This window comes from Glandiceps talaboti, chromosome 11 (assembly GCF_964340395.1).
Source record: "Glandiceps talaboti chromosome 11, keGlaTala1.1, whole genome shotgun sequence".
Classification (NCBI taxonomy): Eukaryota; Metazoa; Hemichordata; class Enteropneusta; family Spengelidae; genus Glandiceps; species Glandiceps talaboti.
The window spans coordinates 5,526,004-5,541,563 of NC_135559.1; the positions used below are offsets into that span (position 1 = coordinate 5,526,004).

General features: G+C 33.5%; 1 protein-coding gene across 1 annotated transcript in view; it reads left to right on the plus strand.

Moving 5' to 3' along the window:
• Positions 1-15,560, plus strand: part of LOC144442395 (protein unc-80 homolog) — a 135,734-nt gene that overhangs the window by 88,973 nt on the left and 31,201 nt on the right. The window contains exons 15-23 of the mRNA XM_078131729.1: positions 4,293-4,400; positions 6,267-6,389; positions 8,262-8,452; positions 9,474-9,671; positions 11,136-11,348; positions 11,806-11,944; positions 12,561-12,742; positions 13,018-13,152; positions 13,710-13,890. Coding sequence (XP_077987855.1) covers positions 4,293-4,400; positions 6,267-6,389; positions 8,262-8,452; positions 9,474-9,671; positions 11,136-11,348; positions 11,806-11,944; positions 12,561-12,742; positions 13,018-13,152; positions 13,710-13,890 — 1,470 coding nt within the window. The remainder of the gene's footprint in view (positions 1-4,292; positions 4,401-6,266; positions 6,390-8,261; positions 8,453-9,473; positions 9,672-11,135; positions 11,349-11,805; positions 11,945-12,560; positions 12,743-13,017; positions 13,153-13,709; positions 13,891-15,560) is intronic.

The window sequence follows — 15,560 nt, forward strand, 5'->3', positions numbered from 1 at the left end:
ATAATTCCTATGTATGAATTTTTATTAACACAATTGGCAGAATTTGAATCTGAAATCATAAGGTTCAAACTTATTTCAAAAAGACTTTGAGAGGGCTGCTATGATGATAAGATAAATACCAGCTGTTTCGAAATTCAAGTTTTTGTACAAGGTTTCATCACAGGCAATATTACAACATATCACATTTGAACATAATCACATCTGGACATTCCTGTACATTTATAACTGATGGACTCGATGAAAGTGATCACAATTTTTTTTACAGTCAGAGAGAAATGAGAGGGTGTTTTCAGCAAAGAAGGAAATGTTTTATAGGATAACTTGCACATTTTTAGTGTACATACTTACAATGACTAGACATAGAACATTGTATGTAACAACTCTATTGTTTTTTAGTTTCTGCAGACACATGTGATGTGTATTTGTGGCCTCTGTTACAAGCAGTGGAATTGCTTAATTATAATGCCAATTGTGTTTTAGAATTCCATCCCGTAAATGAAAAAACAAAATTGTTTTTAATAAGTCAACATCATGCTAATTTGATATGTTTCTTTTGCCTTTGATTGTGTTCATTTGCATGAAATTTACGCTGGTGAGTAACCAACCATGTTGCTATGGTTACTAATGATGTCATATATTATGACTTTCACTATTTTTCACAGCTGTGCAAATATAAGAAAAATAATAAAACTTCACCTCACAATATTTCCTCGCATTCCATGCCATGTGTTTCATGCCAGTTTTTGGATGTTCAATGACTAGGTAAAAGTTCACACAGTGTACAATCTTACAGACAACACTCGGAGGCAGAGATGTACTAATATGACAGAGATGTACTAAAATACTTTGTAATGCAGGGTTTCTTCATGATTGAATAATCAAAATTAATAATGCATGTCATATTTTTAGGATTTGGTAGTTTTAACTTTTGCAGTTTGAAACTTTTAACTATTTCTTCTATTACGATTATAATACCTGAATGGCATGAAATGGTACATTACTACTTTGGTAATACTTAATACAGGGTACAAAAAATCCCAAGCAATTCCAGAGTTCTTCTTAGTAAAAATCTAGTGCATGCGTACCAAACACTAAAATTTTGTTTAGTCATTTTTTTAGTAGATATTTTTTATTATGATCTGATAATTGTAAGATGACATTATCACATAGATATTCACAGATTAGAAATAGTGTGTAAGGTTTTATCAGTTACTGTTTTTATCCTATTCTTTTCCAAGATAACCATATCCATATATCCATATATCATAATTCATAATGTAGCTTAAATGTTAGAGTATATAATATAATGTTTCCATCCAGTAGATTACTCTGTAGATTCCATAAGAATAAAAAATTGTTCTGGTGTAAATAATTTTTTTAAAGGAAATTTCAAAAAAATTAAGATTTTTTTTGTTAAATTAATTTGGATTTAACTGGTAGTGGTTGAAATTTTATCCAAAAATGAGCATGGTTTCAGAGTCATTTTCATCTCCATTGTGAAGTTTTGAATAAATCGTCTTGCTGCTACTACTACTACTATACTACTACTACTACTGTTTCAGATATATATTTCCAAGCTGTGTACATATTCTGTAGCATAACTTCTTAATTGTTTAGAGTAGCCAGCACTGTGAGAATTTGATTCATTCTACACAAAACATGGTTTGATAGTAGCATACGTACGTATCGCACACAATGCTGAGCATTAGCTCTGTAATATTTGCAGCCGCTTGCACTCTTAGAATTTATTATTATTGTTGTGGATAACTTGTCAAAATACGGTCTGCTGTAACTTTAGTAGCTGTGCTGTGTGGCTTTTTATGCACCATGGTGTTTGAAAGTGATGACAACAGCCCTTGCAGAATGGAGCATAAGGTGGTTGGGTTTTCCTTTTCTTTATATGATTATCTTATATGATTATGCAAAAGATTTCTGAAGAAGATGCCATATCCTGATTTTAATTACCTATGAACAGAATTTAAAATTCTAAAATTGACACGTCCTATTGAATATATATATAGCTTGTCATAAACTTGAATAGTCTGTGAAAAAATATATGAAACATTCATCTTGAAGCATTAAAAAGAATAAGCGTATATGTTACATGAGTTTGAGTCATCAAAATCAAATGGGCCTGGAGCTGACTATTTTAATAATTTTTTCAAGATCAAATTATATTCAATTTAGTGAAATCAAATATTATATGTTCATAATTTATTCCGTTCTCCATAAATGGAAATATAAACCGATGTGCCCATAGATGAAAATAGAATGTGATATGCCCATACATGGAAAAAGAAAGTGATATGTCCATATATGGAAAAAAAGAAAATGATATGCCCATAAATGGAAAAAGAATTGATACGTCCACAAATGGAAAAAAAGAAAGTGATATGCCCATAAATGGAAAAAGAATGCGATATGCCCATAAATGGAAAAAGAATTGATATGGAAATTGCTATGGCCTGTGAATGGAAAATGATATTGATGTTCCCATGAATGAAATAAAAAAAACTTGATATCCTCATAGATGGAAAAAAGATATTAATGCATTCATTAGGTAATTGGTATGAAACATTATATGATATTGTGAATGTTATGTACCTGGTACAAAGCTCATGAAAATTAGATGGAATTTGTCTTGAATATTACCGTTGATTTTTTTCATATTAAATTGAATTACACATTTTACAATGTTTGACAAATAATGTTTATGTGAGGTAAATAAATAAATTAGGTTTCCTAAAAAAGTATAACCCCCCCCCCCCCCCCCCCCCCCCGAAATCTTTCAAATTTTTTAGAATGGCGAGGAGAATGATGGCATATGTTTTATACAGATTAATGATTCAATGTGATGTAGATTTTAAGGAAACATTTCAAAACTTTTAAACAAATGTATAAAATTTGACTTTGAATACAAATGCTCCACATGGACCGTGTATGTAAGTTAATGCTAATTTTTGAGAAATTTGAAGAAAACACAATTATGTATTAAAGTTTAGTATTTAAATAATATCCAACAGTATGATACAACTAAAGTCATTATTGCAGTATTAGTAGAAAAAATACTAGATGTCACAATCATGTAATCCAAGAAAGAGAACTTTAGGTTGGTGTATTTGTGCTGGTATTACAGACACATTCTATACCCATTTGTTGAATTAATTATCAATTTGATGAAATTAATATGAAAGTATGAAGTAAGTGAAACTCTGCTAAAATGTCATGATTAATTTAAAAACAATTGATTGAATTATAATTTATAAGAAATTGAAATGTTTGACTCAGTGACTGAATTGATATGTAGGAATCTGAAAATCTTTGAATAAAAAAAGTAATAAAATGAATGTTTTTCAAATCTTGATATAAATGAAAATTACCTTATTATTATCAAGATTATATTAAGAATATTCACAGACCTTCAATATGTCATTTGAATGTCATATCATTTACATTTAATCAGATCAGTCAAAATCAATCCTAAAACATCCATCTACATGGCATCTACTGGGCACAGTTCCATGTGATTTAATATTTAATAAGAGTATTGGTCATATTTAGAAGTGTAGATGTCTATGCCATCAATGAGTGATACATATATTAGTTTAGCTACTTGGCTGAGCTGTGTTAGCGCCCTCACTTGGGCAAGAACCCAGTGCTTTTGTTTTTAATAGCAGAGTTTGTTTTTATATCAACAAACTGCAAGGCAATTTCTCTGATTACATAGTTTGCCAGAAGAGTATAATACTAGTTTCATTAGACTAAATGTAGTAAATTTCATCACTAAATGCTAAAATATAATATCTTTTAATATCAAACATAAAGCCTTTAGATTTTCTTGCAATAATGACTTTAGTTGTGTAGAATTATGGCATCTTGCTTCTTATTCTGCAAGGGTTTGGGGATTTTCAAAATTTCATTTTCATAACATTCTGTATATATCAACATTCAATCCTCTGCATTCTGTCCGTTTGAAATTGACATTTGCTAATGCTGGTAACGGAAGGCAATGCATATTTGGGTAGTATTCACTACGATGTCATTCCACCAGGCGATGAGTTTCAACACATACATGTATATTCTGCATTCACCACTAACTCCTACATGATACATTTTACATGCTAACATTTTACCTTTTACCTTCCATCCCTCATACTTAACTTTTATATGTGTGCATTCTACTAATCTTGGAATTTTGAGGTTGCAATTGACTTACTGTTTTCAACTAACACTTTTTTTATTTCTTTATTTTGTTTTATGTTTTTTTTTTGTCTAATTCGCCTGGCTGGCAGCTCTTTTAGGAGATCGCAAAATCAGCTTTGCGGCAGTGAGTGAGGAACCTGACTCCCCACACAGTAGTAATACAACACTAACCAATGAAGGTCCTGATGACAAGAAAGGTATACTTGCTTACCCTAATCATTAATGGTATAACCTCAGCCTCAATGCTGGACTTAACTATTTTGTGTTTTAAAGGGTAGTGTTTTATTTTGCAAGCGAGACAATATTTGACCTGCACAATCCAATTATTTTAGACTGCCAATTGCGTCATATAAAAAGAAATATTTATCAAACTATCTGCATGGCAGACGTGGTTCCAGGGCCTATTATTATCCGTGTCTCAATGCACTTACTAGATCATCTGATGTAAGCTCCTACACATCATTACTAGAAACGTTCTCCCTTCACCAGCTTTCACTTCCTGTCAAGTGTCTAGTAACACTGCTATCAGTAGCAGCCATATTGGATTTGTCAGAGTTGTCAACAAATAAAACATAAACATGTGCATTTTACTGTTGTCAGATAAGCTATAACATACTCATAGCTTTTGAGAAAGAATGAAATATTTATATAACACTCTGTTTATCGCTATTAAACCCACCATCTCTGATAACAGTAAAATCTGAGTTTATGGTTGGGGGGGAGTGGTGTGCGTATCCACATTTGTAATGGGAACGGATGCATGTCAGCATCTTGTACAAGCCACCAATCAAATATGGCCAGCCTAGATTATGGGATAGTGATGTGTAGGAACTTGTAACTAGATGGTCAACCTAACCTTCTTTTCCAGGAAAGATAAACTCACCAACAAAGATTGGGAAAGTTTGATCAAATCTGGACATAGTTCCCTGTGCATGCTTTGGTGTAAAATTTCAATGACAGTAGTAAGACCCAAGTATTAATGACTTCTTGGTAAAAGAATTTCATGAATATTCATCAAGTTTTAAGGATAGGGAACTTGCAATCCAGACTGAGCATGCTCATACGCAAAGGACTATGGGATTATCTGTGGTTATCGCAATATCTTATCTGGAGCTACCGATGAAATAAACCTCCCACATTGGTCAAGCTAAATATGAATTGATCATTCGTGGTTGTATACAATTTAACAACATTGTTTATAATACTAATTGATTAGTATTTATTATCACATTTCCCATGATGCAACATTCAACATGGCGGGTTTGCAAGTTCCCTATTGTTGGTAATTATTTCTCTTATGTTAGAAAATAGTTTCAAGGCTGTGTCTACAGTAAATGTTGTGACAAGACCTTTTTGGACTGTCTAAGTTTTCCCTATTAATCATTCTATTGTTTGTGACTGTATCCTTCTGACCCAGTGTATGAAGCCTCTGCTGGGCATATCCATCACCGCAAGATGACATAGTGGCCTTTGAGAGAAAAATTATTCTGATTCTATTTTGTCGTTTCTGTTGATACAAAATGGAAGACTGACTGCATCTTTTTATCATCCTCTATTTCATCAAAGTAAACATTGAAACGTCACTATTTTATTCATGTTTAGAAACTTGGACATTACTTCATTATAAACAATATATACTCAAATTGTACAGCTTAGTACTTCGATAAAATGCCCATTAACAAGTATTTGAATTATATTCTCGGAAATTACTTTTTAATAACATCAAAGTCTACACAAAGAAGCACAGACCCTCCACCAGTTGGTGGAATGTCTATGCATGAAGTCACCACTTGAGGGAACAATTTATTTGAAGTGTCTTAGCAGAAAATCACAAAAAAGTTTTTTTCTCCATAAAACTTTGGAAGGCGCCATGGGATCTGTACTTTTTTGTAGCAACAATCTCCCAAAAGTGCTTTACCACTTTGTCAAAAAAGTGACATTCTTCTTCTACCCCCAAGATGTTAAAATTAATGACATGAAATTTTCTCATTTTTCTTACCAATTGCAAGACACTCATGAAACATTGAATAGTGTTTCAAATAGTGTTTCATTTTCTATCGAAGGCTTGAGGGGTAAACCAGTGCGATCTGGTCGAATTTTACGTCACCATCCTGGTAAGGGACGTAGTGGTGGCTCAAATCTCAAAGGCAGCTTTAGGTCTCACAAGAGACCGGATAATCTAACAGGTAAGAAAAGGATTCCATCTTTTTCTGTTTCTGTGTTTTTTTTCTTAAATTGATGGTTAATGCATGGTTTGGAATAAGTCAAGCCCAGTAGTGAATGATTTTATATAGTTACTGTACTCACTACCTATTCAACAAGTTAACCATAAGTAGTGTTAAGTATCAAAAATATGCACCTTTCCTTTAATAGTAAACCTAATTCTCTTGTTAATTAAAGGTGTCACACACACACACACACACACACACATACATACATGTAGTGTTACATACATACCACGGTACATGTGCATACATACATACATGTATACATACTTTACTTACTTACTTACATGTACTTACTTACTTACTCATTTACTTACTTCAATACTTGGCTTTTTTGGATGATGCCTTTGCCCTGATTTGGTAGACAACATGTTCTAATGAATGTGTAGTGTTAGCTAGATGCCTTGAATAAGTCAGTGTCAACTAACACCTTAGCCATTCCTCCATAGGAAATCTGTTATTTAGAAATGTGTGTCTCTATACATTTATATGGTGTAGTATTTATTGCATGCAAGCAAAATATATCCTAATAGTTAACATGGTACATAGTAGGCAGATGATCTGTGTCAATTCTAGAATAGCCACGAAGTAATAATTGTCCTGAAATGTAGCATGCACCTCACAATTAGTTTTAACAACTTGTGAGAATTTCTTCAAGAAACCTCCAACTTATTTCAGCTAAACTCTAGAATAAAAATGAGGAGTCATGTGCAATTTGTTTGAATAGAGAAGAAAGTTGTCTTGCAATGTAGCTGCTTCAAAATGTCTGCCAAACACTATTATAGTAGTCACTGTACCTGAAAGGAAATGATGAACAATCAAATTGCAGTTACTATAGCGGGACCAGGAACAAGTGTTCATATGGCTAAGATTTTGGTGATTTGTGCTACTTTGATATTTTTAAAATAAAAAGGTCCCTGAGGCACATTCCTTCTGACCTTGCAGTCCCCTTCCGGGCCAAGATGTAGTGAGATGACATCACTTTTAGTGCTATATGGTCACATTGTAATATGACACAGGGTATCAATTGTATATACATGTGTATGGCCTCAGGCAGTTTGGTAAAGTCAACATATTTTGAGCATGTGTTGAACTAGGAGTGAAGGACTACAGCAGAACATAGTCATGCATTCATGACTGCCATTTTGGGGTACATTTTTGTGTGCTGATCAACTTTGAATGATTTTTTTCCCGCAAAAAGGTATAATTATGCAAATCAGCCATTTTCTCAGCAACAGATTGTTGAAAGGAGGGAACATTTCAAAATTAGTAGAAGTCAACACCAACCAAAAGAATGTCTATGAAAGTTGCAAAGTTCAACGGCTAAAAGTGGCCAATGTCGAGTTATATTTATTCTTCGTGGATCTGACGGGAGTGCAGATGATTAAGAATTTTTTAAATAATTTATTCATAAATTGGAAATTACCTATTCTAATGCTTATTACTTAGAAATTATGACCAATACAAACAAAAGTGGGGATTGACCACTTTTTTAGCTGTATTTATGTTTGGATTGCCATGGAAAGTATGAATAATTTCAGTGTTGTCTTCTAGTAATATACTTGTCAATGTGAAAATGCCCAAAAATGGTATTGTTTGCTTTGAAAGTCACTAATGGTCTTGCAAACGACAAATTCAATGATAGATTCAATCAAAAACCACAAAAGTTAGGTTTTTGGTTTTCAGAAATCTTTTATAGAACATGGTAAAATTGGCCTGTGAACGTATCTCAGACAACTAACACTGAGGTTTTTAGCATTACTTATTTTCATTCCTGTATTTATATGTGTACAAAGCAGGTAGCACCTATTAATGTCAAATTATACTTATAAGGTCTTGGCAGGGCAGGCAGTTACAAAGCCAGAAAAGTAAGTTTGGCTTCTGAGGAGGATGATGGAACTGCTGAAACCAGTAGTGTTATCAGTGAGATGCCAAGTCCTCAAGATGTAGACACTCCAGATGCCTTAGCCACACCAGATGGGTTACTAGATATCGACCTGTCCAGAGAAATGCCGTGGATTAAGGTATTCTACCTGGTCTTTGTATGGCTTTCTAAATTATCAGAAGCCTGTATATCTGCATTACAGAATCAAGCCATTAGCTAAGGAAGTGGGGTTTCTTATCTTTCTTATCACTGAGTAATGTTTGTTGGCAATATTTACAAATGTGATAAAGCACTATTACATAACACATCAGGCAAAGCTAAGGTCAATATCTAAGTGTGAAGCCCCTAATGTCATATCAGTTGTTATCAGTTTTACTGACCCATTATCAGTGACACTGCAAATAGCTTTAGAGATGCAAACAATTTTTATGACACCCGACTTGCTGGCTCACCAAGTCGGGAAAGTTGCACTTGAACTGCTAATGCAAAGAATCCGTCATGGAATATTTCTAGCCATTACACATTCTTTGCTTAACAGGGAGTAAAGTATTTGGATTAGTCTCCCAACATCTAGTGTATTTCGACATGGCGCATAAATTGTAAACATTTGATTTTAGAGTATAAGGAAAGAGATGGGAAAAATTTAAAATCTACAGATTTTGTAGTTGTCAACTATAGTTTTTACAACCTATTATTTTCATTGGACATTTTGTGAAAATCGCCATGAGTCCTGGTTATGTATTATACATTGTATTCTGTGATTCTATACTCCTCACAGAATACCAGCAAAAACAAATAAATACAAATATTATCCCCACACCGTAAATGACTAGAATAATCTCACAAATGACATTTTCTGCTGTGCATCTACTGAAGTATTCAAACAACAAGTATCAGAACACATGAACTCATTTCACCATTACTAGTGATGTTGACACACGTACATATTCACAACTTAGTGTCAGAACACATTAACTCTTTTCACCATTATTAGTGCTGTCCACACACATACATATTCACAAACTTGGTGTGATACTTATTAGTATTACCGAGTAAACAGAAACAGAAACAAACATACATAGTTGTTTAATTTTACTCACATAGCCTGTAACTTGCTAGAGCTGTTTTATGCATAATACCCTTTTTCATTTCTAAACTAGGTTGTTGTTAACATTGCCAGCAAGTGTAATTTTATTTGTGATCACAAGCATTTCTGTCATCCCAACTGTTATGAAAGACAGAAGAGGAACTGCTTTCGATTGATGAAAGCAATTCGTCAAATTTATGGTGAAGAGTTTGGTTACAGAAGTATGGAAGAAATAGATCCGAAGAAACTTGATGCCAAAGTGAAGAGGAAGGTAACTGGCAATAGTTTTCATTTCTTTAAAAGTTGTATCAATAAAAGGCTTTACACAAAATGTAAGAATTGTTATTTTTTTTGTATTTATAGTAATTTATTGGGTATCTTTCTTTAATGTACAAGTCATAATACTAGTATACTAGTATTTTTTTCTGTGTGAATACAACATCAATTATCGCACAAATAATAACATAGGAGACCACTTTTCCAAATGCACTGTCATTTTGTTTTTCTGTTTTGCAACGAAGTTCTCTATCTGATATATCCGTCTTATAAAAGACGCCAATCCTGCAAAACTTGGCTTAGTTCCATTCATTTTGCAGTAGTAAGTATGTTTTCTTACCAGCAAACTAATAAAGTTAACTATTAAACAGAGGTTCATCTGGATCTGATATAATCAAACAGAGTTTGCTTGGTGGTGACCTCAACTCTAGTGAGTCTCCCCAATACAGTAACAAATTCCTCCACAGGGACACTGAAAATGGGCATGCATAGAATAAATAAGAATTGTTATTACAAATGTTCATCAGCTTGACAGATTAAATGTGGATGAATACTTGTTTCAGAGGTAACAGTTGATGTCACAATGGTGGTCGCTATTTTTCTCTGAACAAATTTAACATCCTCCTATAGATACATGCATACTTTTAAATCTCCCTTATATATACCTCTGTTGGAAGATATTTATATTGTTCTTATATAGTTATGGTAGAAGACATTTACATTTGTTCATACATGTACCTATGTTGAAAGATATAGAGATTTGTTCACACACCTATATTGGAAAACATTGAGATTTGCTCAAACATGTACCTTGAGATTTGTTCATACATGTACCTATGAAGGCATTCAGATTTGTTCATACATGTACCTATATCGGAAGACATTGAGATTTGTTCATACATGTACCTATGTTGAAAGATATAGAGATTTGTTCACACACCTATATTGGAAAACATTGAGATTTGCTCAAACATGTACCTATGAAGACATTGAGATTTGTTCATACCGGTACATGTGCCTATATTGGAAGATGTTGATATTTGTTCATACATGTACCTATATTGGAAGATATTGAGATTTGTTCATTGTACCTATATTGAAAGACATTGAGATAATACATGTACCTATGAAGACATTGAGATTTGTTCATACATGTACCTATATTGGAAGATATTGATATTTGTTCATACATGTACCTATATTGGAAGATATTGAGATTTGTTCATTTTACCTATATTGAAAGACATTGAGTTATAAAATACATGTGCCTATACTGGAAGACATTGAGATTTGTTCATACATATACCCATTCTGGAAGACGCTCAGATTTGTTCATACATGTGCCTATCAATGTATTGTAAGATAATCTATTGAGATTTTTTTATGGTATATAAACGTTTAAAAGTCTGACAATAGTGATTTAGAATAATTTAGCAATTCTTTGATTTTATCATTATAGGAATCAGCACAACCCTTTTCACCAATGAAGAGCTTCCGTGAATTCCGTCGTGAGAGTGGGTCATCAACCTTTGAGAGACAAGCTAGTATGGTGCGTGGATCAAACACACTGAAAGCTGCAGAGGCAGCTGCAGCAGCCATTGCAGCTCTACCCTTGGATGACATCAAACCTCAACCTGAAGAAACACCATTACAGAAATTTATGAAAACCCAGGTTAGATTCAGACAGTGTGATACTTGAAATAGTTAGGCACCACAAAACAAAAACAGCGTGAATATTTGATGAGCTTTGCACCTTAGTCAAGACGTTTGATTGTTGAAACTTCAAAGTTGACTGCTTTATTCCTTATCAGTTGTTGTGCATACATCTATTGCATAATACTGTATATTATTATAGTATTGGGTCTTTGTCATCATATTTAGCCAGACTACTTAGCCTGCTCAAATGCTTATTGTTCTCAGCTGTTTTACTGCAGTTGGTTTATTTTCTCTTCTAAATGATACATGCAGTACATGAAATGGGAAGCAACAGCCAATATCATGTGGAGAATGTTATATGAAAATGATTCTAAAGCAAACCTTTTCTGAAACTGATACTGCTGTTAGTTTTCTATAATGTTACATTTTGAATATATATTATGAATGATAAAAATGTATTGATTTTCTTTTAGGTGATGTCGCTGGTCCACTGTCCATTTGCCATCATTGCTAAAGCAGCACCAATACTTACAGAAGATATATTCACAGATATTTTACCTGTTGCATGGGAACTTTTATTAGACACAAGTCAACAACTAGCAGCCTCAGCTGGTAGGAATATAATTAATAACTCTAATTAGACCTAATAAAAAAAATTGCGTGGTTCCGATTACGCCTAATTTTAGAATAGGTGGGGCTAGGTAGATTTTATAATATATATAAATTTTTTTTTTCTGTCTGAGTGTCTAGTTCAGGTTTTCCACTGTTTTCCAAATGGTGTTTGTGTTGTTTATTTCTGCCTGTCACATGTACAGCCATTACAGATTGAAAGAACAGTTTTATTTTGTCCTTTTAAGTTGATGTCAGTTTCCGCATCTGCTATTTCTCGTGAGATTTCACAATTGTTGTGATTTTATTATTTTTTTCTCGAATACGTAAAAAAAGGTTTAGGGTAGGCAGTGATAAGCTATGTGGGGTCGGGTAACTGGAACCAAACATTTATTTTTTTAGGCCTTACTCATAACAGAGATACACCTGAATAGATATGATGTATAATTTCATTTTTATTCAAAGCCCAACATCTGTGTAACCAGCATCACAACAACATGACAAGAGAATGCTGTGAAACTTTCAAAATCTTCTGTTAGACTGGATATCACAAACAGGATTGGCTTTGTCTAAGGGATGTGATACAATGAGATTGAAAATAATTTTCTTTTTCTTGCAGCTGCTGTGTTTTTGATCACTGCTGTTAAGATGCCAGATTTGGTGACTGAGATTATCAGTAGTGAGATGCACCATAGAGAACCTGGTCAACGTGTGGATGCTGTATTGAGATTCCAGGTTTTATGGAAATCACGACATCAAGTCTGGTGTCGAATGGAAGAAGGTGCTAGCAGTGTCTTCAAGGTCAGAAATTGGTTATTTATCCTGTCAGAATATGTAGTCAGAAAAATGTACTGTCTTGAAGTCAGAAAATGGAAAATTATTCTGATAAGTATCGAACAATTATTATTACATGACTAGTTCTCCAAAGAATTCCAAGTTTGTATGAATGGATGGATGAATTGAATATACAATTGTTTGACAAATCTATAGATTTCATTGATAAATTAGCATTATCTACCAACTCTGTCAGTGATTCAACCATGCATAATTTGTGATTTCTTGTATTGTTACTACAGCTACCTCCACCCAACATTGACTTTACCCTACCTTCACCTACTATTGGTATTTCTGGTATGCCAGTAGTTGATCCACCTTGGATGCCTACAATGATGAAGACAATTGAAGAGACAGTCAGCACTCAAGATGAGAGGGTAAAATATACCTACAATTCATAATGCTGTCTATCTTTAGAGGGATATCGTGCACTTTGATTATACATTGGGAAACATTGCAATTTTGACAAGCCTTTGTATGTATTTTAAGCCCAATGTTATTGAGAAGTCACTATGGTCAAATGGTCCGATCAGTCAATTAACTTAGAATTGTATAGCATCAAAATCCAAATAGACATAATGTTCTATGGCGCTGAACAAAAACAGGGGATTGTTGTAAAAGTTGGATAGCTCTTATGAACAGATGTGTCTTACTATCCTTCTTTAATTTATGAACAATGGGTGATGAATGAAGTTCAAGTGGTATACTGTTCCATAAGGCAGTGCTGCTTGCGAAAACACATGCTCACCAAATGACTTTGTATTACAATGTTTGATTAGCTACTACATTGGATAAAAGTTTCATGTTTCTGGTTTGGTCTCGTACCTGCCTTCTGTTTCTGATTCTCTTGTTGGAGAAATAGTTCAAAGGTGTGCACTCAGATGAAGTTTTCAAAAGGAATCAAATTTTAATTTTAATTTTATGTTTTGTGCAGAGATCCTTTGCAGCTGCAGCTGTGACACGAACCAATCAAAAACTTGAACAAATGCAAAAGATGCAGTTAGCAGAGGAGGAGAAAAAACGCAAAGCAAGAGATTCATACAGTCTTACCACTGTTGCTATAACAACACAGGCATCATTTGAGCCTTCCCATACTGTGCTCTCTGATGATGAAGGTAAGTCTATCTTCTGTCAAAATCAAAATTTGTCTTTGTGTGGATCTTGTCATGTAGCACTAGCTGTCTCTATTTCACCAGAAATTACAGCATCTATTTTTCTTTAATAGCTAAAACAATTGAGATCCAGAAAGGATCATTGCTGTGGTCATGTGTTTATACAACTTGTTGATCCATGCATGCTACTTACCTTCAATGTTCAGATCACTTCAAGATTTGCCTTCTTCTGCACCAAATCTTCTAAATCATTGTAAGGACTCTCTCTTCACGTCATTGACTTTTCAATTTTGCATAAATCTATCCTGCCCAGTGTATTTTTGAAGCTTGTCATGTTTACAACCTTGTTTGTGTGTTTCATATGTACAAACTTCAACAATTCGTCACATCAGTGCAGTATTAAAGGTCATATCTCCTATCCATTTGTATAGCAGATACAAGTTTCTGCTTTGATGCAACAAATTGCCGCCCTTTGCTTTTCAGTTCAGAATAAAGGCTGTCTTGATACAATTTCTATAAATTTAGAAAGTGTAAGTCAGTCAGAATGATTTGTTTTATACCATGTGATATGCATCTTCTTCACTTGAATTATGAATTTCTCATATCACATCTTGAAAGATTGTAACGATTTTAAATTTAGTTATATGTGATTTCTGATCTCAGAAAAGGTCAACCTTTATTCTGAAAGATTACTAGGTAAAAACATGAATTAAACTTAGCTCAAAGTTAAAATGGGCCCAGTGAAAAAAAACTTTATTTTTGTTGTGTTATTCTCTAAAATGACATACTTCTAAAAAAAAAAAACAAGCCCAAAAATGGTATTTTCTATTACTTTGCTGTTGCTTCTCATATCTCACCGAAAACTGTCCTGGTTGAAGACAAATAGTGTGGAAAAAATTATGATTTAAATTTGACTTGAGGTCATAAGGGCCTAGTGCCAGACATGGTTTTCTGGCCTTTTTCTCAAAATCACATTTTTGGAGTTAGGCCCTTAAGGCACTAACTCTTCAAGTGATATGTTATCCTCAACAACATACTGCAAGTTGAAGACAGCACATGTCACAAGTATTTTTGGCACATGAACATTTTTTTCCAGGAGATTGTCAGTAACACTGCAGTAAGATATCTTTACCCAGAATTTAAAGTATTTGCATGGTGAAAGTGATTTTAGTAGCAGATGTAATGTTTTTGTATCAAAATGTCTGACAAAGTTGTTTGAAATATGTTGTTATACTATTGTAGTTACAACTGTTAAAGGTAGTGTATTTTGTGTGTGTGTGTGTGTGTGTGTGTGTGTGTGTGTGCATCACGTATCTCTTGCACATTGCATTTGCTTTGTCATGTCTTTATTGTACATGTTTTCGTTGTATTCATTATTCCAACTTTTGTTTTGTTTATTTTTGTATCTTCATTGTCTATCTCTCTCAATAACTCTTCATTTCCAAGCCTTTCTTTTATTTCAGGATTTACATTAATAAGCAGCTTTAAAAAAAATGTGTTATGTCTCTTATAAATTTAAGTTTTTGATATAATTTTGTGTCACCCAGTGTATGTTTTGTCTTTTTATTTGTTTGCTGTTGTAGGTAGGGTAAATGGCCTGATGCTGTGTTTTTATAGTTTTAGATTTCTTCCCCTCCTATAAGAGCTATGGTCAACTGGTTCTTGTGTAGTTA